At 48.8% G+C, this 27,544-nt stretch overlaps 10 protein-coding genes across 10 annotated transcripts; 6 read left to right on the plus strand and 4 right to left on the minus strand.

Moving 5' to 3' along the window:
- Nucleotides 1–669: 669 nt before the first annotated feature.
- On the plus strand, nucleotides 670–2,019 carry N7516_000833 (uncharacterized protein; the record flags this gene model as incomplete). The annotated part of the gene is made up of 1 exon (XM_057213555.1): nucleotides 670–2,019. The coding sequence occupies one exon, from the start codon at nucleotides 670–672 to the stop codon at nucleotides 2,017–2,019; it is 1,350 nt and encodes a 449-aa protein (XP_057075438.1).
- Nucleotides 2,020–2,247: 228 nt separating this feature from the next.
- On the plus strand, nucleotides 2,248–2,964 carry N7516_000834 (DUF218 domain protein; the record flags this gene model as incomplete). The annotated part of the gene is made up of 3 exons (XM_057213556.1): nucleotides 2,248–2,357; nucleotides 2,415–2,522; nucleotides 2,892–2,964. The coding sequence occupies 3 exons, from the start codon at nucleotides 2,248–2,250 to the stop codon at nucleotides 2,962–2,964; spliced, it is 291 nt and encodes a 96-aa protein (XP_057075439.1).
- A 414-nt stretch (nucleotides 2,965–3,378) lies between these two features.
- N7516_000835 (spindle checkpoint protein MAD2) lies at nucleotides 3,379–4,452 on the minus strand (the record flags this gene model as incomplete). The annotated part of the gene is made up of 8 exons (XM_057213557.1): nucleotides 3,379–3,664; nucleotides 3,730–3,803; nucleotides 3,862–4,007; nucleotides 4,059–4,087; nucleotides 4,144–4,182; nucleotides 4,239–4,264; nucleotides 4,317–4,342; nucleotides 4,404–4,452. 8 exons carry the CDS (start codon nucleotides 4,450–4,452, stop codon nucleotides 3,379–3,381), a joined length of 675 nt encoding a protein of 224 aa, XP_057075440.1.
- Nucleotides 4,453–4,679: 227 nt separating this feature from the next.
- On the plus strand, nucleotides 4,680–6,732 carry N7516_000836 (GTPase GUF1; the record flags this gene model as incomplete). Its single annotated transcript, XM_057213558.1, has 2 exons — nucleotides 4,680–5,413; nucleotides 5,469–6,732. The coding sequence occupies 2 exons, from the start codon at nucleotides 4,680–4,682 to the stop codon at nucleotides 6,730–6,732; spliced, it is 1,998 nt and encodes a 665-aa protein (XP_057075441.1).
- Nucleotides 6,733–7,160: 428 nt separating this feature from the next.
- On the plus strand, nucleotides 7,161–11,584 carry N7516_000837 (DNA-directed RNA polymerase III core subunit RPO31; the record flags this gene model as incomplete). Its single annotated transcript, XM_057213559.1, has 2 exons — nucleotides 7,161–7,255; nucleotides 7,333–11,584. The coding sequence occupies 2 exons, from the start codon at nucleotides 7,161–7,163 to the stop codon at nucleotides 11,582–11,584; spliced, it is 4,347 nt and encodes a 1,448-aa protein (XP_057075442.1).
- Nucleotides 11,585–12,611: 1,027 nt separating this feature from the next.
- Nucleotides 12,612–14,870, plus strand: N7516_000838 (Zn(II)2Cys6 transcription factor; the record flags this gene model as incomplete). The annotated part of the gene is made up of 5 exons (XM_057213560.1): nucleotides 12,612–12,790; nucleotides 12,885–13,434; nucleotides 13,499–13,875; nucleotides 13,930–14,253; nucleotides 14,345–14,870. The coding sequence occupies 5 exons, from the start codon at nucleotides 12,612–12,614 to the stop codon at nucleotides 14,868–14,870; spliced, it is 1,956 nt and encodes a 651-aa protein (XP_057075443.1).
- A 363-nt stretch (nucleotides 14,871–15,233) lies between these two features.
- Nucleotides 15,234–16,058, plus strand: bud32 (serine/threonine protein kinase BUD32; the record flags this gene model as incomplete). The annotated part of the gene is made up of 1 exon (XM_057213561.1): nucleotides 15,234–16,058. One exon carries the CDS (start codon nucleotides 15,234–15,236, stop codon nucleotides 16,056–16,058), a length of 825 nt encoding a protein of 274 aa, XP_057075444.1.
- A 137-nt stretch (nucleotides 16,059–16,195) lies between these two features.
- N7516_000840 (putative gamma-cysteine synthetase regulatory subunit) lies at nucleotides 16,196–17,198 on the minus strand (the record flags this gene model as incomplete). Its single annotated transcript, XM_057213562.1, has 2 exons — nucleotides 16,196–17,123; nucleotides 17,176–17,198. 2 exons carry the CDS (start codon nucleotides 17,196–17,198, stop codon nucleotides 16,196–16,198), a joined length of 951 nt encoding a protein of 316 aa, XP_057075445.1.
- A 239-nt stretch (nucleotides 17,199–17,437) lies between these two features.
- N7516_000841 (aldo/keto reductase family protein) lies at nucleotides 17,438–18,624 on the minus strand (the record flags this gene model as incomplete). Its single annotated transcript, XM_057213563.1, has 6 exons — nucleotides 17,438–17,590; nucleotides 17,666–18,035; nucleotides 18,127–18,308; nucleotides 18,357–18,414; nucleotides 18,473–18,483; nucleotides 18,553–18,624. The coding sequence occupies 6 exons, from the start codon at nucleotides 18,622–18,624 to the stop codon at nucleotides 17,438–17,440; spliced, it is 846 nt and encodes a 281-aa protein (XP_057075446.1).
- A 226-nt stretch (nucleotides 18,625–18,850) lies between these two features.
- Nucleotides 18,851–27,266, minus strand: N7516_000842 (type I polyketide synthase; the record flags this gene model as incomplete). Its single annotated transcript, XM_057213564.1, has 15 exons — nucleotides 18,851–19,651; nucleotides 19,702–20,022; nucleotides 20,081–21,849; nucleotides 21,900–21,985; nucleotides 22,041–22,102; nucleotides 22,154–22,480; nucleotides 22,530–23,849; nucleotides 23,903–24,893; nucleotides 24,965–25,124; nucleotides 25,178–25,298; nucleotides 25,348–25,884; nucleotides 25,934–26,093; nucleotides 26,142–26,226; nucleotides 26,283–26,631; nucleotides 26,679–27,266. 15 exons carry the CDS (start codon nucleotides 27,264–27,266, stop codon nucleotides 18,851–18,853), a joined length of 7,677 nt encoding a protein of 2,558 aa, XP_057075447.1.
- Nucleotides 27,267–27,544: the final 278 nt, after the last annotated feature.

A 27,544-nucleotide genomic window follows, 5' to 3' on the forward strand; every position in this document is an offset into this window, starting at 1 on the left:
TCTCGAGGCTCAATTGTGATGGGAGATATGGACTTGATTGGTTGAAAATGCCTCAAGACAGTCCGAATCGAAATGCATGCCTATGATACGACATGGTGTCACTATCTTTTATGCATGCCTAGGGGGCAGCAAACTATAAACGATGTCAGTTCGTATTCATGGCGCTAGTCTCGCAGAAAGAGCCTTGGCGAGTTGTAAGCTTTGCATTAGCGTTGGACACTGGCCAATTGCGAGTGCGCAATGTACCATTTTGTTTTTGTCAAGGGCGTTGGATAGATCCCATTGCTAAGTTGTCAAATAAATGGAGAGCAAGCACCTAGTTAGGTATGTTGTACGCACGTGGACAAGTTCTCATTTCCAAAGTAGTTGAGCCGTAGATTGCAGAGTTTTGACCCCTAAAGAGGGTTAATCGCAATCAAATGGGGAGGTGGCATCATGCCCTGGTGACCTGGTGAGGTACGGAGTAATCTGGAGTTGGGTACTTTATGAGTGACCCCTGTCATCTCTTTGCTTTTCTTGTCAGCCGCAGTTGCAGGGAGGACATGGGGGAGGGGCCAAAACTTCAGCCGCAGGAATGATGGCCGTATCAATAGCCTCTTTTTGGATCATGAGCAGCATCATTTTTTCCTCGAGCCATCTTCATACCATAATACTTCATAACACTATCCTATGTATCCCTGGAGTGAGAGCCTCAACTCTTGGGGTCGTGGAACGGGACTCAAGATTGATGCCCTCGGTCTTGCCACGCTCCTCGGAGCGGAGGAGATGGACCGCAGTATCGGGCGACTTGTGCCGAGCATATACCTCAAATACATGCCATTATTGGGTGCCTTTGTGATAGCTGGAAACCGATTCACCACGAAGAAACCCGGATTTGTTCTCTACAACATATCAGCGGGGATCATGACCACCGAGCTTGCCGGCTGGTTTTCGCGATGGCTCCAGACACAGGACTTCAAACAAGTCCGGAGTATTGTCACATGGCACGTCACAAAGCGGCCGCACAGATGGAGAGAGTTCATAGTCGGCTTCTTGCTCGTCGGCTTGCCGGTGCACGGGATGCTCATCGCCCTGACTGTGTTAACCGCGGACTGGTGGGGATTCGCCAATGTGATAGCCATGACCATTTCAGTGGCAGTGCGGTGTATAATGGTAGCACAAAACCAGGCCGGCATCGATGCGAATATCCAGAAAGCACAGGAAGAAGAAGAAGTCCAAGGTCACCCGGCTAAGAGAGCCAAGTATGACGAGTCAATGGAGAGACTCGAGAGCCATCGCCAGAAGGGTCAGGCCACTGAGGGGGCCAAAATGCCCATCGAGCCTAAAGACCCAAACAAAATTGCTAAGGTGATTGTGTTGACAGAGGACTCAAAGGTCGTCACTCTTGCAGCCCCGGCGTATCTACCGAAATTGGTATTTGCAACCAATCCCCAGCCACCGAACCGATACATATATCAGGCGTGTCAATGGATAGGCTGGACCACTTTTGCGGTGCATGTCATTAGTATCGGAATGGCGGCCTTGTACACACAAATTATCTCAGTGGTGGTGATTCTCGTTTCCACAGTCCTCATGGCTCACAGAGTTGGCTGTGAAGACTCCCGAATATGGGAATCCATCCGAAGTCACTGGGGCCACGAATTCGAAGAAAATAGCTGCTGGGTTAGCTCAAACCTCAAAGCCACCATATCTATATACCCCGAGGAGTATATGGATTGGCCTGAGTTGGAGGAAAAGAAACCCCTTACCATGCATGTAGGCAATGGGGAGAATATTGGTCAACAATGGACTAGCCCGATAGATCCATCCGACTTGGAATCTACTCCGATCTCGAAAAAGGACAAGAAAGAAAGGCGGCAGGACTTACTTGCTTGGCTAGATTTAACGACGGAGGAAGACAAAGTGCTGATCGCTTGGGGGCTCATACCACATAGCCTGGAATGGCAAAATGCCTATAGAGAGAAAAAGAATATACACCGTAGGAGACTTGGGATGATAGCATTGGAATCCACCCATTGATGGGAGGTGAAGGTTGATGTCTCGGAGAATCAGATAATTAATTCGGGGGTCAACATCCTTTACCGCCCTTCTCTTCGCTTGACTATCAAAGACTGTTATATGTAACTTTGGATGAAGTTGTTCACCAACAGAATACTCAATACTCGTCTATAACTTATTAGCATCATTCTATGCCCTACATTGTGATAAACCTCAAGCCATTTGCTTGATCTACCAAAATCCCTCAATATGGTCTCGAACCCAGATGCCGACCTTGCTATATGCAACCACCTCATTGTTGTTTGCTGTCATGCTATTTACACCGGGGGTTCACATCTTGGAACCTCAGAAGACGAGTGGTTAGTGGGCCGGAATAAGCTCTTTATAAGGAAGACAGCAGCTGATGTACCGAACAGGCTGATTGAGCCCTTCCAAAAGGGGGAAACACCCACATTCATCGATCATGTCAAAGCTGGATTGAAAGCTCTAGCAGAAGACCCTCATGGCCTGCTTGTGTTCTCTGGGTAAGAGGCTTTCATCGCATCCTTTTCAATTTCTTCTCGCTGATCCATCGCATAGAGGGCCTACCAAAAATCCTAGAACTGAGCTCAGTGAAGGTCAATCTTACCTTGTAAGGCGCCCGAATTCCTCAAACCCCATCACCCAGGAAGCTCATGTATAGAAACATCCAGAATCTGGCGAGAGACAACGACTTCTTCCAAGACTTCACTACCTCTTCAATTGACCCATCAAGAGTCATCGCAGAAACCAACGCTACAGATTCATATCAGAACTTATTATTCTCTCTGATACAGTTCCGAGTTTACACAGGCGTTTATGCACAGAGAGTCACAGTTGTGACGCACGAGTTTAAACGCGCTCGATTCATACAGTGCCACTTTCCAGCCGTCGGACTCGGTCCAGTTGGCCCAGAACAAGAAGATTATGGGCATAAAGTTGCTGTAATAGGTATCAATCCACCAGATGAAATCACCCCACCAGAGACCTTGACTCGAGGCGAGGCTATGAATGGGATTGGGCTTTGGAGAGAAGATCTTTACGGAGTGAACTCGGATCTGGTAGGCAAGAGGGTAAAACGAGGCTGGTCCCCTGGAATGGAAAACGATATATTCTCCCATCTGGGACTGGAAGATGTGGTGTTGCATCTAATCCGCTATGATGGGGATAACCATCGAAATAAGTGGTTCCCGAAGCGAGAGAGCTTGCCTTGGTCTTATACTAGACATGATACAACCAACAGGCCTTGATTTTGATTGAGAACAAATATCAAGACTGATAAGTGGAAGAAGTCCTTGATCCTTCCCCGAAACGCCAATCCATAGTATCCTTCGTATTTGATCATAATGTGCCACCAAGAGCTCAATCCGCTAGCCGGTAGCTGACCAGAGTCCCAACTCGGTGATTGTTTGTGCTGAAGCTCCTCAGCTGGACCTTCTCTGCGTTCTTAATTTCCTTGGCATCACTATCGCCCCATTCCACGGGCACATCTGAATCGGCGTCGGCGTAGACAAGTACGTTGAAGGTGCAGTCGCCATCAAGGACGGGGAGGAAGGTGACAGAGGCGGTGATTTGGCGGAAGATGGCTTGGATCTCCTCCTGGATTTGCTTTTCTGTTTTTTCGATAGGTTCGGCGGGTTTTGCATCTCTTCAAGACACAAGGACGTTGGGTTAGTGGGGTGACCAAAATAAGCACACAGTGGACATACTTACCCCGATGTACTATTCTCTTTGTCGCCGGCTTTCTGTGAGCTCTTGCTCTTGGATTGCTTGCCAAAGATTTCGACCTATCCCATCACGTTATAGTTAGCCACGGACTCGGATGGGAGAGTGTCGAATGCATACGTCGAATTGCCATCTCTCCACATGTTCACCGGTCTCCTTGCTCGTGATAACTACCACAAGCTTTGAGATCTTTCCTCCTTGCATCCATTCCTTCAACTGGGACATGATCTTCTTGATGTAGGCTTTGACCTGGTCGTCGGCCGAAACTGCTATGAGGTTAGGGTTGTCGACATCAATTAAGAACACGGTTCACGAACCCAGCATATTGAGGCCATATTTTTTAATCCTATTTCCAATTAGCTTGATGCACTGTAGTAGGCAAAATTGAGAGGGCATACTTACGTTGTGAAATCCTCGGGAGGATAGACACCTCGTTGGAAGCTGAACACCCAATACGATCAGCCAGTGTCTTGGACTGTGTACGATTAGCAACTTACAGGATTGAATTAATCGAGTATTCAAACTGAGACTGTTAGTACTCGAACTCCATTGACGCAACCACACGGGCAACTCACGAATTCGGAGACAAGCTTGGCCGATCCTGTTATCTTGTAAGCTATGTACAACCACGAGAACTACATAAGTAGACGATGGGCGCAAACCTTTGATCGACAGCTTGTGCACCTTTGACTTCTCCTTGGTTTCCGGCATGATGAGCTTGTAGATGAGGAGTTTGAAGGTGAGAGAAAAGTAGAGCTTTGTTTATGTCGAGTGGTCACCGCAGCAATAAACAGTCACCGCCCGCGCGTCCGTTTTTTTCTCCGCAAATCGTGACGAAGACCAGCCAGCACTGAAGCGCTAATCGATTTCCCCACGGATACACTTCGATTCGACGCTTGCTTACCATCAGCCCCTCCTATGCCACCGCAGAAGTCCCAATGCGAGGATGTCTGCAGTTAGGCCGATGGCTGAGCGTAGCGCCGAGATGCCAGGCCGCGAGCCTCCGACCAACTATCTTTTCTGCGTATAATTATAAAAGAAGTTTCTCTACTACTACGATCTACTATGGACGGCCGAAAACGACACACATAAAACTGGACGTCAACCTTGAGAAGAGAATCGCCGCAATCCCAATCGAACGTTTTCGCAATTTCTGCATCGTTGCACACGTTGATCACGGCAAGAGCACACTTTCCGACCGTTTACTCGAATTGACCGGTACGATTGAAGCGGGCACGAACAAGCAAGTTCTAGACAAACTTGATGTCGAGCGAGAGCGAGGAATTACGGTCAAAGCACAGACATGTACTATGATCTACAACCATAAAGGGGAGGATTATTTGCTACATTTGGTAGATACACCTGGTCATGTGGACTTCCGTGCTGAGGTGTCGCGAAGTTATGCCAGTTGCGGTGGAGCGATCCTCTTGGTTGACGCCAGTCAGGGTGTTCAGGCGCAGACAGTCGCCAATTTCTACTTGGCCTTTGCGCAAGGCCTCGAGTTGATTCCGATTCTCAACAAGGTCGATCTACCCTCATCGGATCCAGAGCGGGCTCTGGAGCAGATACGAAACACATTCGAGATTGATACGGAAAATGCGGTGATGGTTTCGGCAAAGACTGGATTGAATGTTCCGGCTGTGCTACCGACCGTGGTGGAGAAGATCCCTGCGTATGTTTAACCAGTGGCTTCCCAAAATGCTGTTTTTATGCTGACTGTATACTAGACCTATCGGCGATTCTAAGAAACCGCTTCGTATGCTCCTTGTGGATTCCTGGTACGACTCCTACAAGGGCGTGATCTTGTTGGTTCGTGTTTTCGACGGTGAGGTGCGTGCAGGTCAGCAGCTTATATCTTTCGTTACCGGTCTCAAATATTTTGTTGGTGAAGTTGGCATCATGTATCCGACCGAGACCGCGCAAACCGTTCTCCGTGCAGGTCAGGTTGGGTACATCTACTTCAACCCAGGTATGAAGCGGAGTAAGGAGGCTAAGATTGGCGACACCTTCACAAGAGTCGGTTATGAAAAAATCGTCGAGCCTTTACCTGGATTCGAAGAGCCCAAATCGATGGTCTTTGTGGCTGTATACCCAGTGAATGCGGATCTCTTCGAGCACCTGGAGGACAGTATCAACCAGCTGGTCTTGAACGATCGAAGCATCACAGTACAGAAAGAGTCCTCCGAGGCCTTAGGTGCCGGTTTCCGTATGGGCTTCTTGGGAACCCTTCACTGCTCCGTGTTTGAAGACCGTCTACGACAGGAGCATGGAGCCAGTATCATCATCACACCACCCTCCGTACCAGTCAAGGTCGTGTGGAAAGGTGGTGCCGAAGAGATTATCACCAATCCCGCCAAATTTCCCGATGATGATAGCGTACGACTCAAAGTTGCCGAGGTCCAAGAGCCATATGTTTTGGTCACTTTGACATTCCCAGACGAGTACTTGGGAAAGGTGATTGAGCTCTGTGAGGCCAACCGCGGTGAACAACAAAGCATTGAATACTTCACAACGACTCAGGTCATTATGAAGTATCAGCTTCCCCTGGCCCATTTGGTTGATGATTTCTTTGGAAAATTGAAAGGAGGTACCAAAGGCTATGCCAGCCTGGACTACGAAGAATCTGCATGGCGAGCCGGCAACATTGTCAGGCTACAACTCTTGGTCAACAGGGAGCCAGTGGACGCTGTAACGCGGATTATGCATTCGAGCCAGGTGAGCCGACAAGGCAGAATTTGGGTAACCAAATTCAAGGAGCATGTTGACCGGCAGCTTTTCGAGATCATCATCCAAGCTGCCGTTGGCAAGAAAATCATTGCTCGTGAGACTATCAAGCCTTACCGAAAAGACGTGCTGGCAAAATTGCATGCTAGTGATGTAAGTCGGCGACGAAAGCTGCTCGAGAAACAGAAAGAAGGCCGCAAGAGGTTGCGAGCAGTTGGAAATGTGGTGATTGAGCACAAAGCTTTCCAGGCATTCTTGGCGAAATAAACATGTAAATTAGCAACCAAATACACTGTATAACATTCTTTCTGAGATATCGAAGTTTATACATAGAAAGAGATCTAGAAAGAAAACTAAACAGTCGACCAAAAAGACATGCAAAGGTCGCATAAGTGGCTGACTAGACATTTCTATAAGCTGTAGGATACCTGTGTCGGCGGTGAGAGCTTTACAGGCAGAAAAAAGTTCATGTCGAACCCCGCCATACAACTTCTTCCTCTGCTCATTCTCAGTTCACTTCATTGTGCTGAAACACCCTCGCTCAAGATTTGTGGCCGCTGATTCTAAATCCACTAACACAATACCGGAGTTAATTCTTCTTCGAGCCTGAGGTATTGTTCCTAGCGGCTGAAGTCCGCCTATGCCGATCGCATCACCTTGAGTCACCCTGCCATGCTCCGCATTTGACGACGGCCATGCAGCCTCCAGAGGGTGCACAGGTAGACCTGGGCAAGTCCCAGGTCATTGACAGTGTTCCTAAAGTGATCAAAGAACTGAAGTTTGGTGTCTTGTATGCAGTTCACTCACATGTGCTTGTCACAAGCGTTTGTCGCAGACTTGATCGCTAATGAAGATTTATGTTTCCAGAACCAACGATGACATTGTCGGCCAAGCAGTGGTCGAAGTTTCTGACCGAAAATTTTTCGACTTGGACCAAACGCGAACGGTCGTTGCGAATGGACCTCTCGACCAGCGCATGGGTATCTCGAACAAGACTGATTCTTGCGCCACATGTGGAAACAACCTGAAAGACTGCAATGGTCATTTCGGCCATGTGAGACTGGTCCTACCATCCTTCCACGTCGGTTATTTCAAGCGCGTCATTTCGATCCTTCAGGAAATTTGCAAAGAATGTTCGAACATTCTGCTCCCAGAGGCGGAGCGCCGAACCTATCTTCGCGATATGCGCCGACCGGGCCTTGATAACCTCCGCCGGACCCAGATCGCAAAGCGCATCAACGAACGGTGTCGGAAAACCCGTCAATGTACATACTGCGGAGCGGTCAATGGTGTCGTGAAGAAGACCGGAACAAGTGCGCTGAAGATTACCCATGACAAATTCCGTGCATTCAATGTCTCGATTTCCGTCAAAAAGCAAACACCGATCAGCAAGGATGTCTTTGATAACTCTTTCCTTGAGGCAAGAGGCGCAAACCCAGAGGTCGAAAAACACTTCAAAAAGGCGCAGGATGACATGAACCCTCTTCGTGTTCTTAAGCTATTCAAGAAAATGTCCGACTCAGACTGTGAATTGATTGGCATGAATCCAAAGGAGGCTCGCCCGGAGATGTTCCTCTGGCAATTCATTCCAGCTCCACCGGTTTGCATTCGACCTTCAGTGGGACAAGATGGTGCATCTACAGAAGATGACTTGACCGCCAAGCTCGGTGACATTGTGCAGAGCAACATCAATCTTAAGAATGCCCTGCTTAAGGGCGCTCCAGTTCAGACAATCATGGAGTGCTGGGACTATATGCAACTTCAAATTGCTGTCTACATCAACAGCGATGTGCCTGGGCTTAACAAAGCTGATCTCGGAAAGCCAATCCGAGGCTTCGTCCAACGTTTGAAGGGAAAGCAAGGTCGTTTCCGTGGAAATCTGTCAGGAAAACGTGTTGATTTCTCTGGGCGAACTGTCATTTCACCCGACCCCAATTTGCGAGTTGATGAGGTCGCTGTTCCGGAGCTGGTGGCAAAGAACATGACTTATCCCGAACTAGTGACCAGATACAACAAGGAGAAACTACAGCAACGGATTTGCAATGGTAGCAACAAATGGCCCGGAGCGAACTTGATCGTCAAGAAAGGAACTGGATTCAGACAGATGTTGAAGTACAGTAACACCCAGCGTATGGCTGATGCGCTGCAAGAAGGCGATCTGGTTGAGCGTCATCTTGAAGACGGAGACATTGTGCTGTTCAATCGACAGCCCTCCCTCCACAAGCTCAGTATTCTATCCCATTTTGCCAAAATCCGACCCCATAGAACCTTCCGATTGAACGAATGTGTCTGCAACCCCTACAATGCCGATTTCGACGGAGATGAAATGAACCTCCACGTGCCGCAGACCGAAGAAGCCCGAGCAGAAGCGATGGAACTCATGGGCGTGAAGAACAATTTGGCCACGCCCAAAAACGGAGAGCCCATCATTTCTGCCATCCAAGATTTCATCAGTGCCGCCTACTTGTTGAGCAGCAAAGACAACTTCTATGATCGTGCCTCCTTCACACAGATCTGTCTCTATATGCTTGGCCCTGAAACGAGATTCGATCTCCCACCACCATCAGTCTTGAAGCCCCAGATGATGTGGACTGGCAAACAAGTCTTTAACATTCTTATGCGCCCCAACACATCCGACCCTGTTATGGTTAACTTGGACGCCGCCTGTCGTGAGTTCAAGATGCCCAAGGATGGTCGTCCAAAGGACTTGGACCCCAATGATGGCTGGCTAGTCATCCGCAACTCGGAGGTCATGTGTGGTGTGATGGACAAGTCTACAATTGGTTCTGGAAAGAAAGACAATGTTTTCTACATTATGCTCAGAGATTTCGGCCCACCGGCAGCAGCTGAGGGCATGAACCGTTTGTCAAAACTGTCCGCCCGATGGTTCACCAACATCGGATTTTCAATTGGTATCGGAGATGTCTACCCTAGTGCAGGGCTCGTTCAGTCCAAAGATGATCTTGTTGAGGCAGCGTACTCGGCGTGTGACGCCGTCATTGCTAAGTACAAGGCGGGCACTCTGGAGAAGTATCCTGGATGTGACGAATTACAAACCATGGAGAACCAGATCTCCGGTATTCTCAGTAAAGTCCGTCAGCAAGCTGGTGACGAGTGTATTATGCAGCTGAGCAAGTACAACTCGCCCCTGATAATGGCCACTTCCGGATCCAAGGGTTCTAGCATCAACGTGTCCCAGATGGTTGCCCTTGTCGGTCAACAAATTATCGCTGGTCAACGTGTACAGGATGGTTTCCAGGATCGTACCCTACCGCATTTCCCGAAGAATGCACGACAGCCTCCGTCGAAGGGTTTCGTTCGCAACAGTTTCTTCTCCGGACTGGAGCCCCCGGAGTTCATTTTCCACGCTATGTCCGGTCGTGAAGGTCTGGTCGATACAGCTGTCAAGACCGCTGAGACTGGTTACATGTCTCGTCGCCTGATGAAATCTCTTGAAGATTTGTCATCGATGTATGATGACACGGTGCGTAACTCGTCTGCTGCCATCGTTCAGTTCCAGTATGGTGACGATAAATTGGATCCTGTGGATATGGAGGGTAAAGCCAAACCCGTCCACTTCGATCGAACATTCATTCACTCGGAATCTACTACGTACAACAATGACGAGCGAAGTTTGTTGCCGATGGAAATTATGGAAGTCTGCGAACAGATGCTTTCAAAGGAACGTGCGAAGCTAAACCGCAAGGACTTGCTCGGCAATGACCTGGCATACATGGACCGCAGCGATCACGGTATCGATCAGTTCGAAAGTGCCCGTGACTTCCTTGACTCAATTCAGGAATACGTGGAAAAGAGAGCCGACAAATTGATCTCTCGAGGTGGCGATATTGAGCCGTCCGACCAGCGGAGCCGTAAGGGATTGGATCATACAGGCAAGCTGACAGAAACCACACTGAGGGCTTTCATCACTGCTTGTTTGTTGAAATACAAGAGAGCCCAGGTCGAGCCCGGCCACGCTGTGGGTGCCGTTGGTGCCCAGTCCATTGGTGAACCCGGAACGCAAATGACCCTGAAAACTTTCCATTTCGCCGGTGTCGCCGGAATGAGTATCACGCAGGGTGTACCTCGTATCAAGGAAATTATCAACGCCTCAAAAGAGATCAGTACTCCCGTTGTGGCTTGCGAACTGGTCAATAAAGAAAGCACTATCGCTGCTCGTATTGTGAAAGGACGCATTGAAAAGACCTTCCTCAGCGACGTCGTCCACTCCATCACGGAGGTTTGGTCCCCCGATGATGCTTACTTGAAGGTTGTTCTGAACTGGAAGACTATCGAAGACTTGGCGCTGGAGATCACGACGCCGCAGATCGTTGAAGCGATCAAGACCAACAAACGGTTCAAGGGCGGTGACCTCAAATTCTCTTGCAAGCAAGCCTCAATCAAGGTCCACATGGATCTTGATCCCGCCAGCAAGTTGGGTCTTTCTAAGACGGAAATTGCCGCCACCAGCGCTGATCCTTTCCTCCGCTTGAAGCATTTGAAGCGTATCCTTCCTAACATCCAAATCCTGGGTCACCCACGTGCCACCCGTGCTATTATTCGGACGGACGAGACATCGACCACGAACACCTTGCTCGTGGAAGGCTACGGATTGAGGGAGTGTATGACTACGATGGGTGTGGACGGTCTCCGCACCCGGACCAACAACATTATGGAGGCGCGAGACGTTCTAGGTATTGAGGCTGCTCGAAGCACGGTCGTTGTCGAAATCAGTGAAGTCATGAAGGACATGGACATCGATCCTCGTCACATGCAGCTTCTGGCCGACGTGATGACTTACAAGGGTGAAGTGCTCGGTATTACACGTTTTGGTCTAGCTAAGATGCGTGACTCGGTGCTTCAGCTTGCTTCGTTCGAGAAGACTGCGGATCATCTTTTCGATGCCGGTGGTCTCGGTCGCACCGATCTCATTGAGGGTGTATCGGAATGTATTATCATGGGCAAGACGGTGTCACTGGGTACCGGTGCTATGGAGGTTGTGCGTAAGCTCAACTTCTACCAAGGCCAGATTGGCCCACGAAAGACTGTCTTTGAAGATGCTTGGACTGAACATTGTGAGGCACCTCTGGCAAGAAGACCCAAGAGGAAGGTCCGATGAAGGTCAGATGAAGTGACTGTGACTCTGTGACTGACTTTGTGACACTGTGCATTAATTTCGGCGTTAAGAATTTGGCCTTGTGGACAAGGCTTGTACATGTACTTACCTGAGCGGGTGAATTTCATTGACGTTATGATCAAATAGGTTTTTCTTTTTCATTTTTTTTTTTTTTTTTATGTTCTTTGGTCCTCTACATTGTTCACGAGGATGGATGGAGGTGGATTCTTAGGGCTATATAATAGGCATCAAATACTCCCCGGTTCGAACCTATCACAATCCCAAAAAAAAACATAAAAATCGGGGTGTGTACAGACGTGAATCTAATTTACAACACGACTATAGAAAGATCTAGGGACAAGCTTCCCAGATTATATTCAAATATCCATGGATTCTACCTATTTTATTTTATTTTTTTACACAAAGTACAAGAAGTCCACAACATCCCTCAACGGAATGTCTCGGATTCTCTACCTCTAGGTACTCTCTCTCCTGTACCGAAATACAACATACAACATACAACATACCCCCTAATATTCCCAAGGATTTTATTTTATTTTATATTTTTTATTTTATTTTCCAATAGCTGCATTCAGCCAAAAAGAGATATTCCAGAAATACGAGAATCAAGGGCAAAAGGATCGGGGAGCTCTTTATATTGTGGGAAAAGAAAAACAAAAGACATCAAATCACAGAAGAACACAGCCCATGTCCGGAGTGACCAGGGAGTGAATCGTCCAATCAGCAACGTGAAAACCCCTGAGGCAGCCATGGGTGTTAGCCTTTGGCCATCACATCGCCTTCGACAGTTTCTTTGTTACCCATTGCCTTATTTGGCCACGCCACATCCGTAAGCACTCGGTAGGTTGGATGTTTTCTTTGTCTTCTTGGAGTGGATCGTCTCTCTCTCAACTCGAGGGTATTGATTTCTAGCTGAATATCCGTGGGTCGCACTTAATCTTTTACATCTCCCCTCATCTATCTCCCCGGCCTCCCCGAAAAACAACCCGGATTTGCACTGTGGATGATCATGGAGTTTGGCAACCCAAGAATCCCTAGGAAGCGTGAGATCCGAACACGAGCTCCGACAGCCTGTCAGACCTGTCGGCTGCGCAAGACTCGATGTGACAATACCAGGCCGACCTGTAGCTACTGTGCCGTGCAGGGGATGGAGTGCAATTATCCCGAAACATCGCCACAGCAGAACCAGTAAGATATCGTCATGGCCCACGGATGTGAAAGGAGATGGTGGAAGGAGGGGGGAAGGGGAGGACAACACACTAAGCATTGACCTTATTCTTAGAGTTGGGTTTGACCCTGGCAACCCATCGAATCATGAGGTGCTCCAACGACTGAATCATATCGCCGGTTTGCTGGAGAACTTCAAATCCGAAGGCTCCACCAGCTCGACTCGTTCGCTTAAAGAAGGATTCTTTGAGTTGGCTATGCAGAACCCTAGCCCCGTAGCCGAATCATTGCCGGGGAGCAATCCACCTAGCACCAGCACTGGTAGTGTCGATGACCGGGGAACCGATAATGATCCCCGAATCCTTTACATGGCTAGTTCCGGGGAGAACATGCTCCGATGGCCCATCTTCAACAAGGTCATCACCGAAGCCGAAAAGCATATCCGATCCTTTCTCCTCGACTCGTTGGATAACCAGCCCCGCAGTATGCAGGCACCCCGACAGGTGGGGATCGGAAGCTTTGTCGATGAGATCCCTAGACTTTGCAGGAAGTACTTCCTACTATGCCACCGAAGAAACCCGATAGTCGATCTAGACAATCTAGACCGCTATGCCAAGGAGGTCACTGTCCAGGGTCTTGGATGGGATGGCCCCTCATGTCAAGTGGTATGTCAGCTCCTTTCCCTTTTGGGGAAGTCCAAGTCCCACTTGAACTAAATCATGTCTCTAGTTGTTAGCGTGCGCCCTAGCTTCGTGCACATCATCGAAGTTTGTCCCACTGTCAGAGGACATGCCAGCGAATCTCGATGGACTCCAAGCGCCCCCAATGTCCGATGCCAATCTCGATTTGGCTGAGACATATTTCCACGCAGCAAAACAGAGATTCGGTTTCTTACACACCTCTCCAACAGATATTCAGTGCTTCCTTCTTGCTGGAAGCTATCATAGACATGCCATACGACCTCTGCAGGCTTGGTTCTGTTACCAGCAGGCATCTTGCAGATTAGAAGTTCGTTTGCGGTCGCTATGTAGAGAACAGTGGACCGCTGATGACAATTATCATAATCTGGAGTCGAGACTATACTGGTCTTGTATCCAAGCGGAACAGTAGGTTCTTTTCACCGGGCTGTTATATGGTCCTCAGCTAAGTATTGTCGACAGTGAGATGCAGAGCGAGCTCCCTCTCTGGAGCAGTGGTCTTGAAAGCCTAGGCTATTCAGACCCATTCCCCAAATTCTCTCGCAGATCTCCTTCATCATATGATCAAATGGAGGAAGATCAAGATTTCGGAGTCAGGCCAGGGTTTGAACTAGATGGCACCGAGGAAGAGAAAGGGTGGAAATTCTACATCGGGTCTATCTGTAACCGCCGGACCACTAATGACATAGTGTCTGACATGTGGCGTCAAGGCGAGAAAGGCTGGACCAAAGATATCCCCGATCTCCTAAGAAAAACCATGGACGCAGAGCGTGTTGTAACATCATGGTACGAGCCACGAGCCCCGAGCCACGAGCCCCGAGGTCCCCCGAACACAATTTCAATATCCCCGAACTGGCCTTGCTAACTCTTCCCAAAGGTACCAAATCTCCATAGCGGGGATCCAGTCTGCAAAAGACAACCCAGACCTGAGGTTCTTCTTCCGCGGTCGGTACCACATGGCACTGGAGAGGATCTACCGACCATCATTCTACCTTGCAATGCATTTCCAGGGTATGCCAACATTCATCAAAAAGAACAACCAATTGTGGGCGGAAGTGTTCCACTTGGCACAAAAGGCCATTGACAACTGCGTCACACTCATACCAAGCTACTGGTATCAGTTCCGACATGAGTGGATCTGGAACGTGGTTCGTGCCAGCTTTGCCTGTGCTGTGCACATCCTCGGGGCTGTCTTATACCAGCTTGAGGCATCTCGGGACCCTGCTACGTGGCAGGTGCGATTACCGGTGAATTGGACTGCCTTGGTGAGACTGTCGGTTCGAACGCTGAAGCATTGGTCGGCGGAGTCTACTGATCTAGAGGTTATGGCGTCGACTCTTGAGAGGATGTATCAGGGTACTTGTCGATTGGCTAATGTGCGCCCTGACCTTCATCTGCTTTGATTTAGCTATTAATATGGAAATATTGAGAGAAAAGGGGGGGGGTTATACATATAAGGGTTTGTGAACTCAGGTGTCCACATAATTAATGAGATACTACGGAATATATGCATTAATGATTTCAAAATTTATTCTTTAATTTACATATAAATTGTTTCTGCTTTGATGAATTGACATCTATTTAACATATTTAACATACATATCAACATATTCAATCCAACTATCAACATCCAAATAATTCCAGCTGGTTATGTATACAACTGGTTATACTCCGAGAATCCGCCCCACAACTTTTTCCTCTTCACTTCACCACTTCATCCCCTTTCCCTTTCCACCTTTCAACCTCTCCTCCCCAAAACTCTCATAATGGAAGAATACAAACCCCCACCTCTCCCCTCCCCCTTCAACAATACCACACCACCACCAACTCTCCTCACTCAAGGCGCCGAAGCCCACCTCTACAAAACCACCTCCCTCAACCCCTCCATCCCCGCCGCGCTCAAGATCCGCCCCTCAAAACCCTACCGCCACCCAATTCTCGACCGCCGACTCACCCGCCAACGGATAACCTCAGAGGCACGATGCCTAGCGAAACTCGTACGGGAGGGCGTTAGCGTTCCAGCCCTCCTAGCCCTGGACTGGGAAGGCCACGGCGGCACAGAAGGCGGGTGGGGCGGTGCCTGGCTAATGATGGAGTGGATTGACGGGCCTGTGGTGCGGGTAGTTCTCGAGCAGTGGGAAGCATGGATGAAGCAGAACCAAGGCTCGCTGGATGAATCACAGATCGAAAACGAAGAAGCGCGTGTGCGCGGCTTGTTGAGGAAAATGGGCTCTGCTATCGGTGTCTTGCACAAGGCTGGTGTTGTGCATGGAGACTTGACTACGAGTAACCTCATGCTGCGACCATCTGCGGATGCAAGTGGTGCTGTTGATGGCGCTGGCTCGCCTTCCACAGAGGGCGATGTCGTGTTGATTGATTTCGGTCTTGCGTCGCAGAGTAATCAGGATGAAGACCGGGCTGTTGATTTATATGTGTTGGAGCGGGCGATTGGGAGCACGCATCCGCGCTCGGAGCCTATGTTTGATGCGCTGATTGCGGGTTACCGGGATAGTTACAAGGGAGCCCTTTCTGCGCTGAAGAGACTTGAGGATGTGCGCATGAGAGGGCGGAAGAGGAGTATGCTTGGTTAAGCCAATCTCATTTGGTTTTTAGAGTTGGATGCAACCGTCCCACACCAGCTATGATTGATTTAAAGCAAAAAAGAAACGCCACGCTTGTCATGACAAAAATCCATATCGACGATCGCAAAGAAGAAAAAATGAAGCATTCATGACCGGTCCTTGAGACATGTGCCGACATCAGCCGACGCGAAATACCCCTTGTTCTCGACTACTCCGCGATCTTTGACGACTGCCGTGTACTTAACTACCCACTGCGGCTCGATATCTCCCTGGATACCGTCGTTGGCCTCGGGAGACGAAGCCAAGATGCCCGCACCGCTCTTCTCCGCGGGACCGAGCAGTTCCCGCGTCGTGCCGACAGGAAGAATATCATGGCAATCGTTATGGGTGAGGAGTTGAATCTTTTCTTGTTTCGCATAGAGAATCAAATGTTTAGGAACGACACAGCAATCCTTAAGATTGATCTGATCGACCGAGGGCTTGACCTTGGTATGCGGGAGGAACCGGGCCAAGCGTTCGCTGCCGAACTCCGCGACTCCCAGCTGGGCGATCACGCCCTGTTCATGCAGCGACTCCAACACCTGCCATGTCTGCACCAAGCTGTCGAAGTCGTCCGGTTCGCCAGTGCTCGCTTCATTGTCTTCTTCTTCGCTGTCGTCGTCTGCATCGAACAGGATCCCCGGGAATGAGACGATCAGTAGATCGATAGACTTGACGTGTAGTTCCTTCAATACCAGATCAATTGCCTCTCGGGTGTGTGCGCACCGCCTTGACACCGGGATTCCCGGTAGGTAGAATAGCTTCACTGTGATATCGTATTGGTCGCGCTCTTCTGACAGACCGGGCTGTGAGAAGTCGATCGCGGGGATATAGAGACCATCTTCGGTCTGTAGCGTCCATGAGGGCGGATGCGATGCAGTTGAGTGACCATTTGTCTTGGTGCCGTCAGCCGGTGAGGTTCCGATCTGTTGCGAGGCAAGGAAGTTGGATCGAAGTGAGTTGATTAGCTCAACGTTTGATTTCTGGGTCAGAGGCTGGCGAATGACGGATTGCCGTCCAGCTTGCATAATATTCCTGTGAAGGGTGAGTGACTTGGATTCGAGGCGCATCGAATGACACTACTTACGAACTGGATAGGATCAACTTCATGATGGAAGAATAAGTGGGAAATTCGATATAGATGTATTAAAATCTAAATCGCAAGTGTCACAAGAGACAAGATGAAGATCGGAGTGCGAGAAAGTTGAAAGTTGAAAGTCGCAAGTTCACCCCGCGGAGAGCCCCTCCTCCTACGGGCCTCTGACAAATCCAACGTTCCTCCGGCTTCCTCTACTCAACCATTTAATTACTTAAAGCATCTAGTTCACATATAACTACAACCATCTACTTCAATCCTCATCAACAGTCGGATCCCAGTCCGTGGGAGAATACTCTCCCGTATCAAGCAACTTCATATCCTCATCCGCCAACTCAAAGTCAAAGACATCAGCATTCTCGCGAATGCGCTTCGGCGTAGTAGACTTGGGCAGAGGCACAAATCCCTAAGAACCAGAATATTAGCATACCCGAATCTATATATTATATCCTTTGCCCTGAACAAACTCGGTCCTACTTACCATCTGCAAACTCCACCGAATCAAAACCTGCGCCGGCTTCTTCCCATACTTCTTCCCGATAGAAAGCAACACGGGCTCCGTCAACCGACTCCCATGCGCAAGGGGCGAGTACGCCTCAACAACAATCTTCCTTTTCTGCAACCACTCTGCGATATCCGAATGGTCCAGCCACGGGTGCAGTTCATACTGACCAACATCAATCTGACCACCCCCGCCACCCTGGATGTAAGCCTCCAGTTCTTCGAGGTGGTGGATGCCGTAGTTTGATACACCGATGGATTTCACTTTTCCTGCTTTCTGGGCTTCAACCAGTGCATCCCAGGAACCTAGACGGGCTTCTTTTCCGCCGTAGGGTGCATGGATTAGAACACTGTTGGTTAGATCTAGGGGTTAGATTGTACATTCCAATTCCAGGGTGGATAGATATATGATATGTTTGCCATATACCCCGGGGAACTTACAGGTCAAAGTATTCCTGTGCAGCTTCTCGTAGACTGGAATTAATAGCTCGCTTAGTAGACTCGTAGCCCATCGATCCTGGCGGGATCTTGGTCGTAAAGAAGATCTGCGATCGATCCAGATTGGAATTCAGGATTGCCTTTCCGCAGGGCTTCTCGTTGCGGTACATGATTGCCGAGTCGACCTGGGATTTGGTTAGTGTGGTCTTGCGGTCTTCGTGGGGGAGACGTACATGGCGGAATCCAACATCCAGGGCTTCGAGAGTAGCCTTCTCGGTCGCGGATGAGGGACTACCGATTGGTCAGGGGGTTTAATTCAAAATGAGGGTGTATTGGGTTTCAAACGTACATCATATACACCTATTGTTATACCATGTCAGCTCTCTTCCAAGGTTGGTCATATAGGTCTGTGTTTGCGGGGTAACTGACTCCATATCCTATCACTGGGATCTCATGTCCTGACTGTAGCTGATGCTTTGACTGGAGAGTAATCTTGGCCATATTGTTGATTAAAAAAGATGAAGTATGAAGTAGAAAGAAGAATCAATCCAGCCTTGTTTTATAAGAAAGCGATGAGATCATAGTGGGGGGGTTGATGTGATGTCCAAATTAGGAATCGTCCTCTATAAAACGACACCCCCACAACTTGATATTACTACTATATGGATCATATTGGGGGGATTGTAATAGAAATTCAAGTTTAATCCAGCAAATCTAATGTATAAGTCTATGAAGCCTGAACAAGGTTACTCTTCTTCGCAACCAACTGTGACACTGACGCCAACGTTGCACCTCCAAGGATCTCAAAAACACCCAACTCAGCCTGAAGCTCTTCGGCAAACCAATCGCGCAGCTCTACCGCAACGAGCGAGTCCACTCCATACTGGTGCAAGGGCGTATTCGCATCAACATCCGCCATCGCCATGCTTACAGTCTTGGAAAGCTTTTCGGTGGATAATTCCAAAACAGCCGCATTGGCATCGGCCAAGGTCTCCGCTTGTAGCAGTGATCCTGCTCCTTTGGCGCTGTGTGGTCGACTATCTGCTTTTCCACCGAGTGTCTCGTTTGTGATCAGGTGTCGGACGAGTGGGTTATCTTGCCATTGTTTCTTGTCGGAAAGTGCACTTGGGGACAGGCCAACGATAGTCTGGCAATCCAGAGGTGTTGGAAGACCGATCCTAGGATTACAATATTTGGCTAGCAGGGCATGGAACTGTGCTTCTGTCACTGGTGCCACACCACTGTTTTCACTGTCGGCAGCGCCACCAACGTAATCACACACCCCCAAGTCCAGACAAGTCGCCTTCTCATTCAAACCAACACGGTGCCGAGCTAGTGCACTATGGAAAGTGTTGCCGGCGGCGTAGATGGCCTGTCCACTGGTTCCTAGAATGCCCGAGAGAGACGATAGCAAGATGAAAAAGTCCATTCCTTGGGGAAGATGTTTGTGGAGGTTCCACGATCCTTGCACCTTAGGGCTAATAGATTCCTGCCAGAATTGGTGGGAAATTTCTTCAAAACGAGCGTCCTAGGGAGGTTAGCCCATCTGAAAGCAAACAAAGTGACATCGATACTCACCCTCGGTGCCATGGCTGCCTGGATACATCCTTTGATCCGGGGCATTTGCGATCCAGATTCACGCAAAGCGTTCTTCACCGATTCCCCGTCCGAGACATCACAAGCTGGAGCCAGGGCCATCACGCCTTTCAGTTCAAGGCACTTGACAAGCTCCTTGCCCTTCTCACTCTGTCCCCCGGACCTTGACAGAAGGAGCAAATGGCGAGCTCCTTGGTCTGCCAGCCAGCATGCGATGTTTTTTCCCAACCCCCCGAATTCCCCGGAAACCACGAACGTTGCATTGGGATCCAATGAGAAACTGGATCGGGTTCTCAACGCCATCTAGAAAATAGGGACTTGTAAGAACTAGCAGATAAGACAGGGGAGAAGTAAACTTTACCTTAACCTGATCTTGTCCTCGCATATCAAGCACCATTTTACCAACATGTTGGCTAGTCTGCATCTTTCCAAATGCCTCCTCCATTTCCCCTACCCCGTATGCGTTGATAGGCTGGGATGGTCGCAGGTTGCCAACCTGTATGGAATCAAATACCGATCTGAGAGCAGCGATGCATACCTCGGGTCTTTCAACTGACATGGCAGTTAAGTCTATGGCGCTGAAGGTAAAATTCTCAAGGAACCGGAACATGGGGAGCCCATGGTTTGATAGAATGTCCCTTTTACCAATCTCGATGAATCGACCATAAGGTGCAATACACCTCCAAGATTCGAACAGACCTTCCCCTGTCAGTGAGTTGAGAATCACATCGACACCCTTTCCGCCCGTGCGGCGCTTGATCATCTTTGAAAACACAATCGTCCGGCTAGAGAAAATATGGGACGCGGGGATGTGGTAGATATCCATAAGCAGTTGTTTCTTGCTCTCAGAGCTAACTGTTGCAAAAATCGTTGCTCCAGCATTCTTTGCAATCTGGACCGCTGCTTGACCAGTATCACTAGATGCCGAGTGAATCAACACAGTCTCGCCAGGCTGGATGTGGGCCACATTGTGCAGTGCAATGTGTGCAGTGGCAAAACTGACTGGCACAGCTGCAGCATTGGCGAAGGATACACCCTCAGGAATCTTGACAATGGGGCCAGTTTCTCGCAGGCGAATCGACGTGGCAAAGCAACCGTTGTGTAGGGCAGCAACGTGATCACCGACTTGGAATCGCTCACAGGCGTCACCCACCCGAATGACATTTCCAGAGCATTCAGATCCGGTATCGTTCGCTTTCCACCGGCCTGCTGTAATTAGGTCATCATGAGAGTTCAGCCCTGCGAATTTTATCTGGATCTCGATCTCATCTGACCGGAGTGGCTCGTAAGCAGTCTCATCTTCGATGAACCCAAATTCATCGGTTAGGCCCGGAGATGCGGCATTAAGTCGGAGGGGAATCTGGCAATCGAAGCTCTGCGTACGGTGCTGGTGAGAGGTGGCCATAGTAGATATGCTCTCACTCAATGGTTTGGAAGCAATCAGGCGAGGGATGTTCAAGACTCCATCCTGCTCAATGTACTCCGTATCTGCATTTGCAGTGGATGGTGACAAGAAAAATCTAATCAACCTTGTGATATGATCGCGTTGCTTTAGATCCAAAGGGCCACGAGGCTCGAGCGAAAGCAGGTGAAGTTTACGTTTGCTATCTTCCGTCATCAGTACGCGGAATAGTCCATCCACAAGGCGGAACTGCGGCTGAGAGGGAAGTATGCCTCCTCCTTGGTTGATCCATAGAGCCTGTGATGTGGAGGAAAGGAGACTCCGAAGTTGTTGGAATAGCCCCGATTGGATTTCGGACAAGATGGGAATGTGAAGCTCGAGAAGGAAGATCCGTAGCAATGGATTTTCAGACTTGTACTTCATTGCCTCTTGAACAGAGGAAGAACGGACAGGGGCGAGCTTGTTCGATTGGCAGTATTTAACGAGGAACTGTGCGAGTTCTTGCTGGCCCGACTCGGCAGCATCGTAGACAATTTCGATTTCCGGGACAGGATAGGCTGCTGGGGGTTCCTCGGCGGCTGTGGAGACTATTAGACCAAATTCATGGGATATTGTTCCATCAACTTCTGGTAGAAGGAGATCCAGGCCAGAGAATCCAGTCTGGAGAAGAAGTTCGTCCCATTGCCTCTCGTCGAAGCAAGGCCCCGGTCTCGAATCTGCGACTGAATCTGTGAATTTTAGCGCTGTTGTTAGCTTTTATTGGAGACGAAGAACGTACTAGGCCAAAATCTCTCAAGAAGGCCGAACGTAAAAGTAGACCAGACACCAGGACCGATCATCTCGTACAGCATGAGCTTGCCACCTCTAGATATTATGTGTCAGATTTATTGGGACATTGAGCGTTGGAAACGATACTAACGGCTTTAGAAGCTTTCGGGCATTGCCTAGAGCATCTTTGATGTTCGAAGTAGCATGAATGACCTGGTTTGGAGTTAGTAGTTGCGATGTTTCTAGGAAGAGATGTGAGCGCACCATGGAAGCAACGACTATATCGTATGTACCACACTCGAAGTCCTGTTTCTCAGGATCCTGCTCAATGTCCAAAAGTTTGAATTTTATTCGCCCGGCCTCCTGATGGAATTGATCTTGGGCACTAGCAAAAGTCGATCCTGACTTATCGGTAAAGTCCCACTGGGCATATTGCGGGTCGCTGGTTTCGGTATTCCCTAACGTGCGCAGCATAACCTCCGTCATGGATCCAATTCCAGCACCGGCTTCCAGAATCTTCATTTTGGGGTTTTGATGAGAAAGGAGATCAAGGTATTTTCCAGCCTGTCTGAGGGCACGGGATTCGTGAAGCTATTCCTGTCATGAGCGATAGAACTGAAGTATGAACATGAAGACTTACTTGTCCGGAGTAGAATTCTTTCAGCATGTTGCCTTCAAAAAGGGTCGACAGGTCCATTTCACCGGTAAGGAACTCCAACAGATTTCGAGCAACAGTGACATAGAAATAACCTCTTTTGTTGAGATTCAGCAACCTATTTTCGACATCTTGAAGATCTCCAAGATCGACCAGCCGACTCTTCAATGGCTCAGTGGCAAATTGAAGCAGGCCTTTATCAAGCAGGTGTTGTCGATCCATCATCCAGTCCACATATTTTTTCAGATGTGGCTGTGATGGCGTGAGCTGCTGCTCGGATAATATTTTCAGTGTTTCAGTGATACGCGCCATGAACACGAAATCCAAGTCACCTAAGAAATCTTCTGTGTCTTCTGACAAGTAGGGGTATTCCTTGATACAGAGATTCGTGGTTTCTCTGTTGCTCAGTAGGTTGAGGTCGGGCTTCCATTGGACCTGATAGCAGAGATCTTCGGAGGACGGGTCATTTTCCTCTGTGTTTTCTGAGGTATTGACATCTGTTTCAAGTCCCTCAACAGAGATCAGAGTTTCACGCAATGCTTCGTCAAATGTGAAGATGTCAGAGGAAGAACTAGGAAATGATGATCGCACAGTGCGAGTAGCATACGTCCTCAAAATGCCAGATGATGTGTTTTCGAAAGCGCTCGCAACCCACAAATTTCTCACATACTTTGGACCAGTAGTGGGTATATTCTCTGTTTGAGAAGCCACCTCGGTCCAGATGGATGTCTGCAAAATGGCATCGAGCGTTGTCGGATGGATCGTCTCGCCTGTTGAAGAAGAGAATCTTTTGACTTGAGCAGTTACGCATGGCTGCACAGGACTAATTGACAATTTGTCAATGAGCTGAAAGGCTTCTCCATAGTCATAGCCGGAGTTCAAAAAACGGTCATATAGAGACGGGCCATCCACTAGCAATGTGCATGCTTTGATGGCATCCGAGTAAGCTTCCAATTGTGAGCTCCACAATTCCTCTGTGTGTACTTTGTCCATTTCAGGCTCCTCCTCTGGGGTATACACAATCTGAATAGACCCGGTACAATTTTCGATCCATTCTTCGTTCTCACATGTACAGAGGCGAAATTCAAAACTGCTGGAGCTTTTGGAGTCCATGCCCTTGGCAGGGTGGAGGTAGAAGCTAGTCTCGATTCCGTGTGTTCCAGGCGGAACTATCATCGCAGCATGGAATTTGGCTTCTTGGATGTTAAACCCGGTAATGGCTCTTCCTTGCTCTGCCACCTGCTTGGCCGCCTCGATGGCCATCACCAACATGCCAGCGCCAGGGTATATAATCGTGCCATTGACCTTGTCCCGTGTTAGCTTGTAAATTTCGCGCTACCCAAATGCTCTCCTCTCACCTGATGATCTTTGGTCCAAGGCATCTCAGAAACGCGTACAAAGTTCCTCCACCGCATCTCGAAAGGATTGCAGTTCGGATCAGAAACTCCCAGTAGGTCGTTCCGGCCAAATGGATGTAGCCGGTGATCTTTGCTAATTTTACTCTCATGCCAGTATGAGGTATCATGGTTGAAAGGGTACTCGGGCAAGTCTGGCAATGATTTTGGAATTTCATGTCCTGTAAAATCAATTCCATTCACCTGGGAAAGATCAATCGGATAGCCGGCAGTGTGCAGGTTTCCAAAGACGGCGAATACAGTATCTGCCGCGGACATTTTTCGTACCAATAACGAAAAATATTCAGTTGGTGTGTCGTTTTCAATGTTCTTCAATACATCCTTGCAGGCACCCTGTAAGACTGAATGTGGACCAACCTCGAGTATGTGATCAATATCCCTTGTCCTGCGATGACTGCCATCCAATCTCTTGTGGGAATTTGGAGCAGATCCCGAGAAAAGTCTAGTCAGTCCATCGGAGAAGCGCACTGGAGAGACCATGTTCTTAACCCAATACGCAGCCTGAGAGACCTCTCCTGGATCGATCCAGTCGCCGGTCACAGAGGACACCATCTCGGGGCTGTTCTTATGTCCTGTATAACCTACCTCTAACTCTCCCATTGCTGCCTGATAGAGAGATGCGACTTCCTTCATTTGAGATGAATGGTAAGCCAAATTAACCTTAAGCCTCCGACAAAGGATATTTTCCTTGTCAAGTATGCTCTTGAGGGAGTCGAGGTGGGTCACCTCTCCAGTAACAGTCACGCTCTTGGGGCTATTGATGCAGCCAACAATCAGATTGGAAACCTCATGATCCTTGCTAAGCTTGTCGATGTACGGCTTGATGCCCTGTTCTGATAGGCCCACTGCAAGCATGGAACCTCTCATTTGGCTAGACTTTTCCAGCTTACTGCTCATATAACCCCGATAATAGGATACCTTCCAGGCTGATTGTCTGGAGATTGCACGGGCGCAATATCTGATAAAGGAGGTAAGAATAGTCTCTCAAGAGGTGGGTTTACTTACGCTGCTGCCACCTCGCCGGATGAATGACCTAGTACCGCTTTGGGGGTGATGTTCACAGAGCGGAGGAGATCGACCAAAGCCACCTGAAGGATCGTGCACAGAATTTGGCTGTACTCGGTCTTATTGATATTTGAAGTGGATTCACTGCGTTCGAGCTCGTCTAGGGTATGTTAGCAGAGAGCCACACATAATCAATAGGTATACTTCACATACCAAGGGGCATCCATTTGCATCCTAGTGTTTGGAGATACTCGCCGGCGTCCTCGATACTCTGAAGGAACACGGGGTAAATATCCAGAAGCTGGCGCCCCATCGCATACCACTGGGCTCCTTGCTATAAAACTCTCAGTTTCGGCTATCTCAAAATAAGAACGCACACTTACCCCAGAAAATACCATCGCAAGATTCGATGAACCGCGAGACTGGGAGGCTGGCGAAAATCGATCAACCAATGCCCCCAGATCATCTGACGGGCGAACGACAGCAAACGACCTCCATGATAAATGAGTCCGTCTGCACGCTAACGTATGAGCGAGATCACTTAGGAACTTTGGGTTCTTCCTAGCCGATTGTGTGATGGTGGGGAAGCGTGACTTCCAGGTTTCTTTAAGTCGAAGAATGCCCTTTTCATCTGCTGCTGACCAGACGAGGAGTTTGGGCGTATCGTTTGTTGTTTCTGTCAGTCCATTGAAGCCAGTTCCATCTGAACTGATTTCCCCTTCTGCGTCCAAATCGCAATCTCTGCATTTGGATGGCTGGAATGGGAGCACTGTATTATGATTCCCTTTTAGGCCATTCAGTTTCATGAAATTGTAGGCATCATCCAGCACAATATGGGCGTTTGATCCTCCATAGCCAAAAGAGCTAACTGATGCTCGTCGAAGTCCCTCCGAGGGCCAGGGCAGAGCCTTTTGTGGGAACTGTGTCCATCAGATATAAGAACGCAGGTGTTCAATCAGTTTGACATACCTTGATATTTAAAAACTCGTCATCAATTCTGGGGTTCAAGCTCTGCAAATTCACACTGTTGGGAGGAATGATTCCTTTCTCTAGTGCTAGAATTGTTTTGATGACTCCAGCAACACCGCTGGCACCTTCCAGGTGCCCAATATTAGACTTCACCGATCCGCTAGGTATTTTATTAACGTGAGTCAAGACCTAGGGCTATCATACTCACATGTATAATGGATTATCTAGAGAGTGATGTGGTCGAAACACGGAGCCAATGGCTGCGGTCTCGATTGGATCTCCAATGGCAGTTCCTGTGTTATGTTAGCCTGGATGGTATGCAGTCTTGTAGATATTGTGATAGCCAGACCTGTTCCGTGTGCTTCAAAATAGCGTGTCTTTGTCATGTCCAGCCCTGCCTTGCGATAAACCTCTTGTATTAATGTAGCCTGCATCTCAGTACTCGGCAGCGTAATTCCCGGTGTCCTTCCATCTTGGTTAGAGGCAGAAGACCTTATCACGGCTCGGACTGTATCCCCGTCTCGCACGGCATCTTCCAAGGGACGAATGACAAGGACGCCAACTCCTTCGCCACGTGCATATCCATTGCCACGTTCGTCAAAACTGTAGCAACGACTGTCTTTAGATAGAAGTCCCAAGTTGTCCATCATCAGTGATGTCTCCAGTGCCAGAATAACGTTACTTCCAATTGCCAGTCCCTAACAGTATCAGAAATGTTATGGAGTTATTTGAAACGTACACTCACCATGGTTGAGTCACCACTCCATATTGACTGACATGCCATATCAATAGCCATGAGGCTGCTTGAACAAGCCGTGTCGATCGCAGCGCTGGGTCCTATAAGGTCAAAAAACCAACTAATGCGGTTCGCCACCATATTCCCCGTCGTTCCTGTGATGCCCCACTTCTGTAGATATTGGGGGTCTTTTGCCTGCAACATCAGATACTCATGGCCTGATGACCCCGCAAATACGCAGGTCTTTGATCGTGCGATTCCTTCCATGGTAATCCCAGCATTCTCGAGTGCTCGATAGGCAGCTTCCAGAATCAGCCTCTGTTGAGGGTCCATAGCCTCTGCCTCTGCGGCAGTAATAGAAAAGAAAGGGGCATCAAACAGAGCAACATCCTCTTTCATGAAATGACCTCCACGTAGAGATAAGCTATCAAGTCGATTGGCGTCCAGGTTATGGTGGGAATCGATGTTCAGCCGATCTGGAGGAAACTCCGTCGAGGCGCACCTGCCCTCGACGATCATGTCCCAGAAGGAATCTGGAGATATGGCATCCTGTGGGAATTTGAGTGACAGTCCAACAATTGCCAATGGTGACAACATTTTGTCAGTTGGCTTTGCCATCTTCCCTGTTTGTTACTGTGTGACGCTTGTTATGTACTTTGGGGGATCTCAAAAAGGGAAATGGTACCTAATAACCCCTTTAAGACAGTCTCTATGCCACCATATTGTCTCACATTCCTACCTCTGCCTACGTATACATGTGGATAGCGGTAAATGCAATGAAAATCCTCGAGCAAAATATTTGACACTTGGCAGTCTAAAAGCCCTAAAATCCAATTTACAACCAACAATAGTTATGCGGCCTCGGTCCTTGGCGA

Source organism: Penicillium verrucosum (genome assembly GCF_028828655.1).
Source record: "Penicillium verrucosum strain IBT 35672 chromosome Unknown utg000001l_segment0_segment0, whole genome shotgun sequence".
In the NCBI taxonomy this organism is placed as follows: Eukaryota; Fungi; Ascomycota; class Eurotiomycetes; order Eurotiales; family Aspergillaceae; genus Penicillium; species Penicillium verrucosum.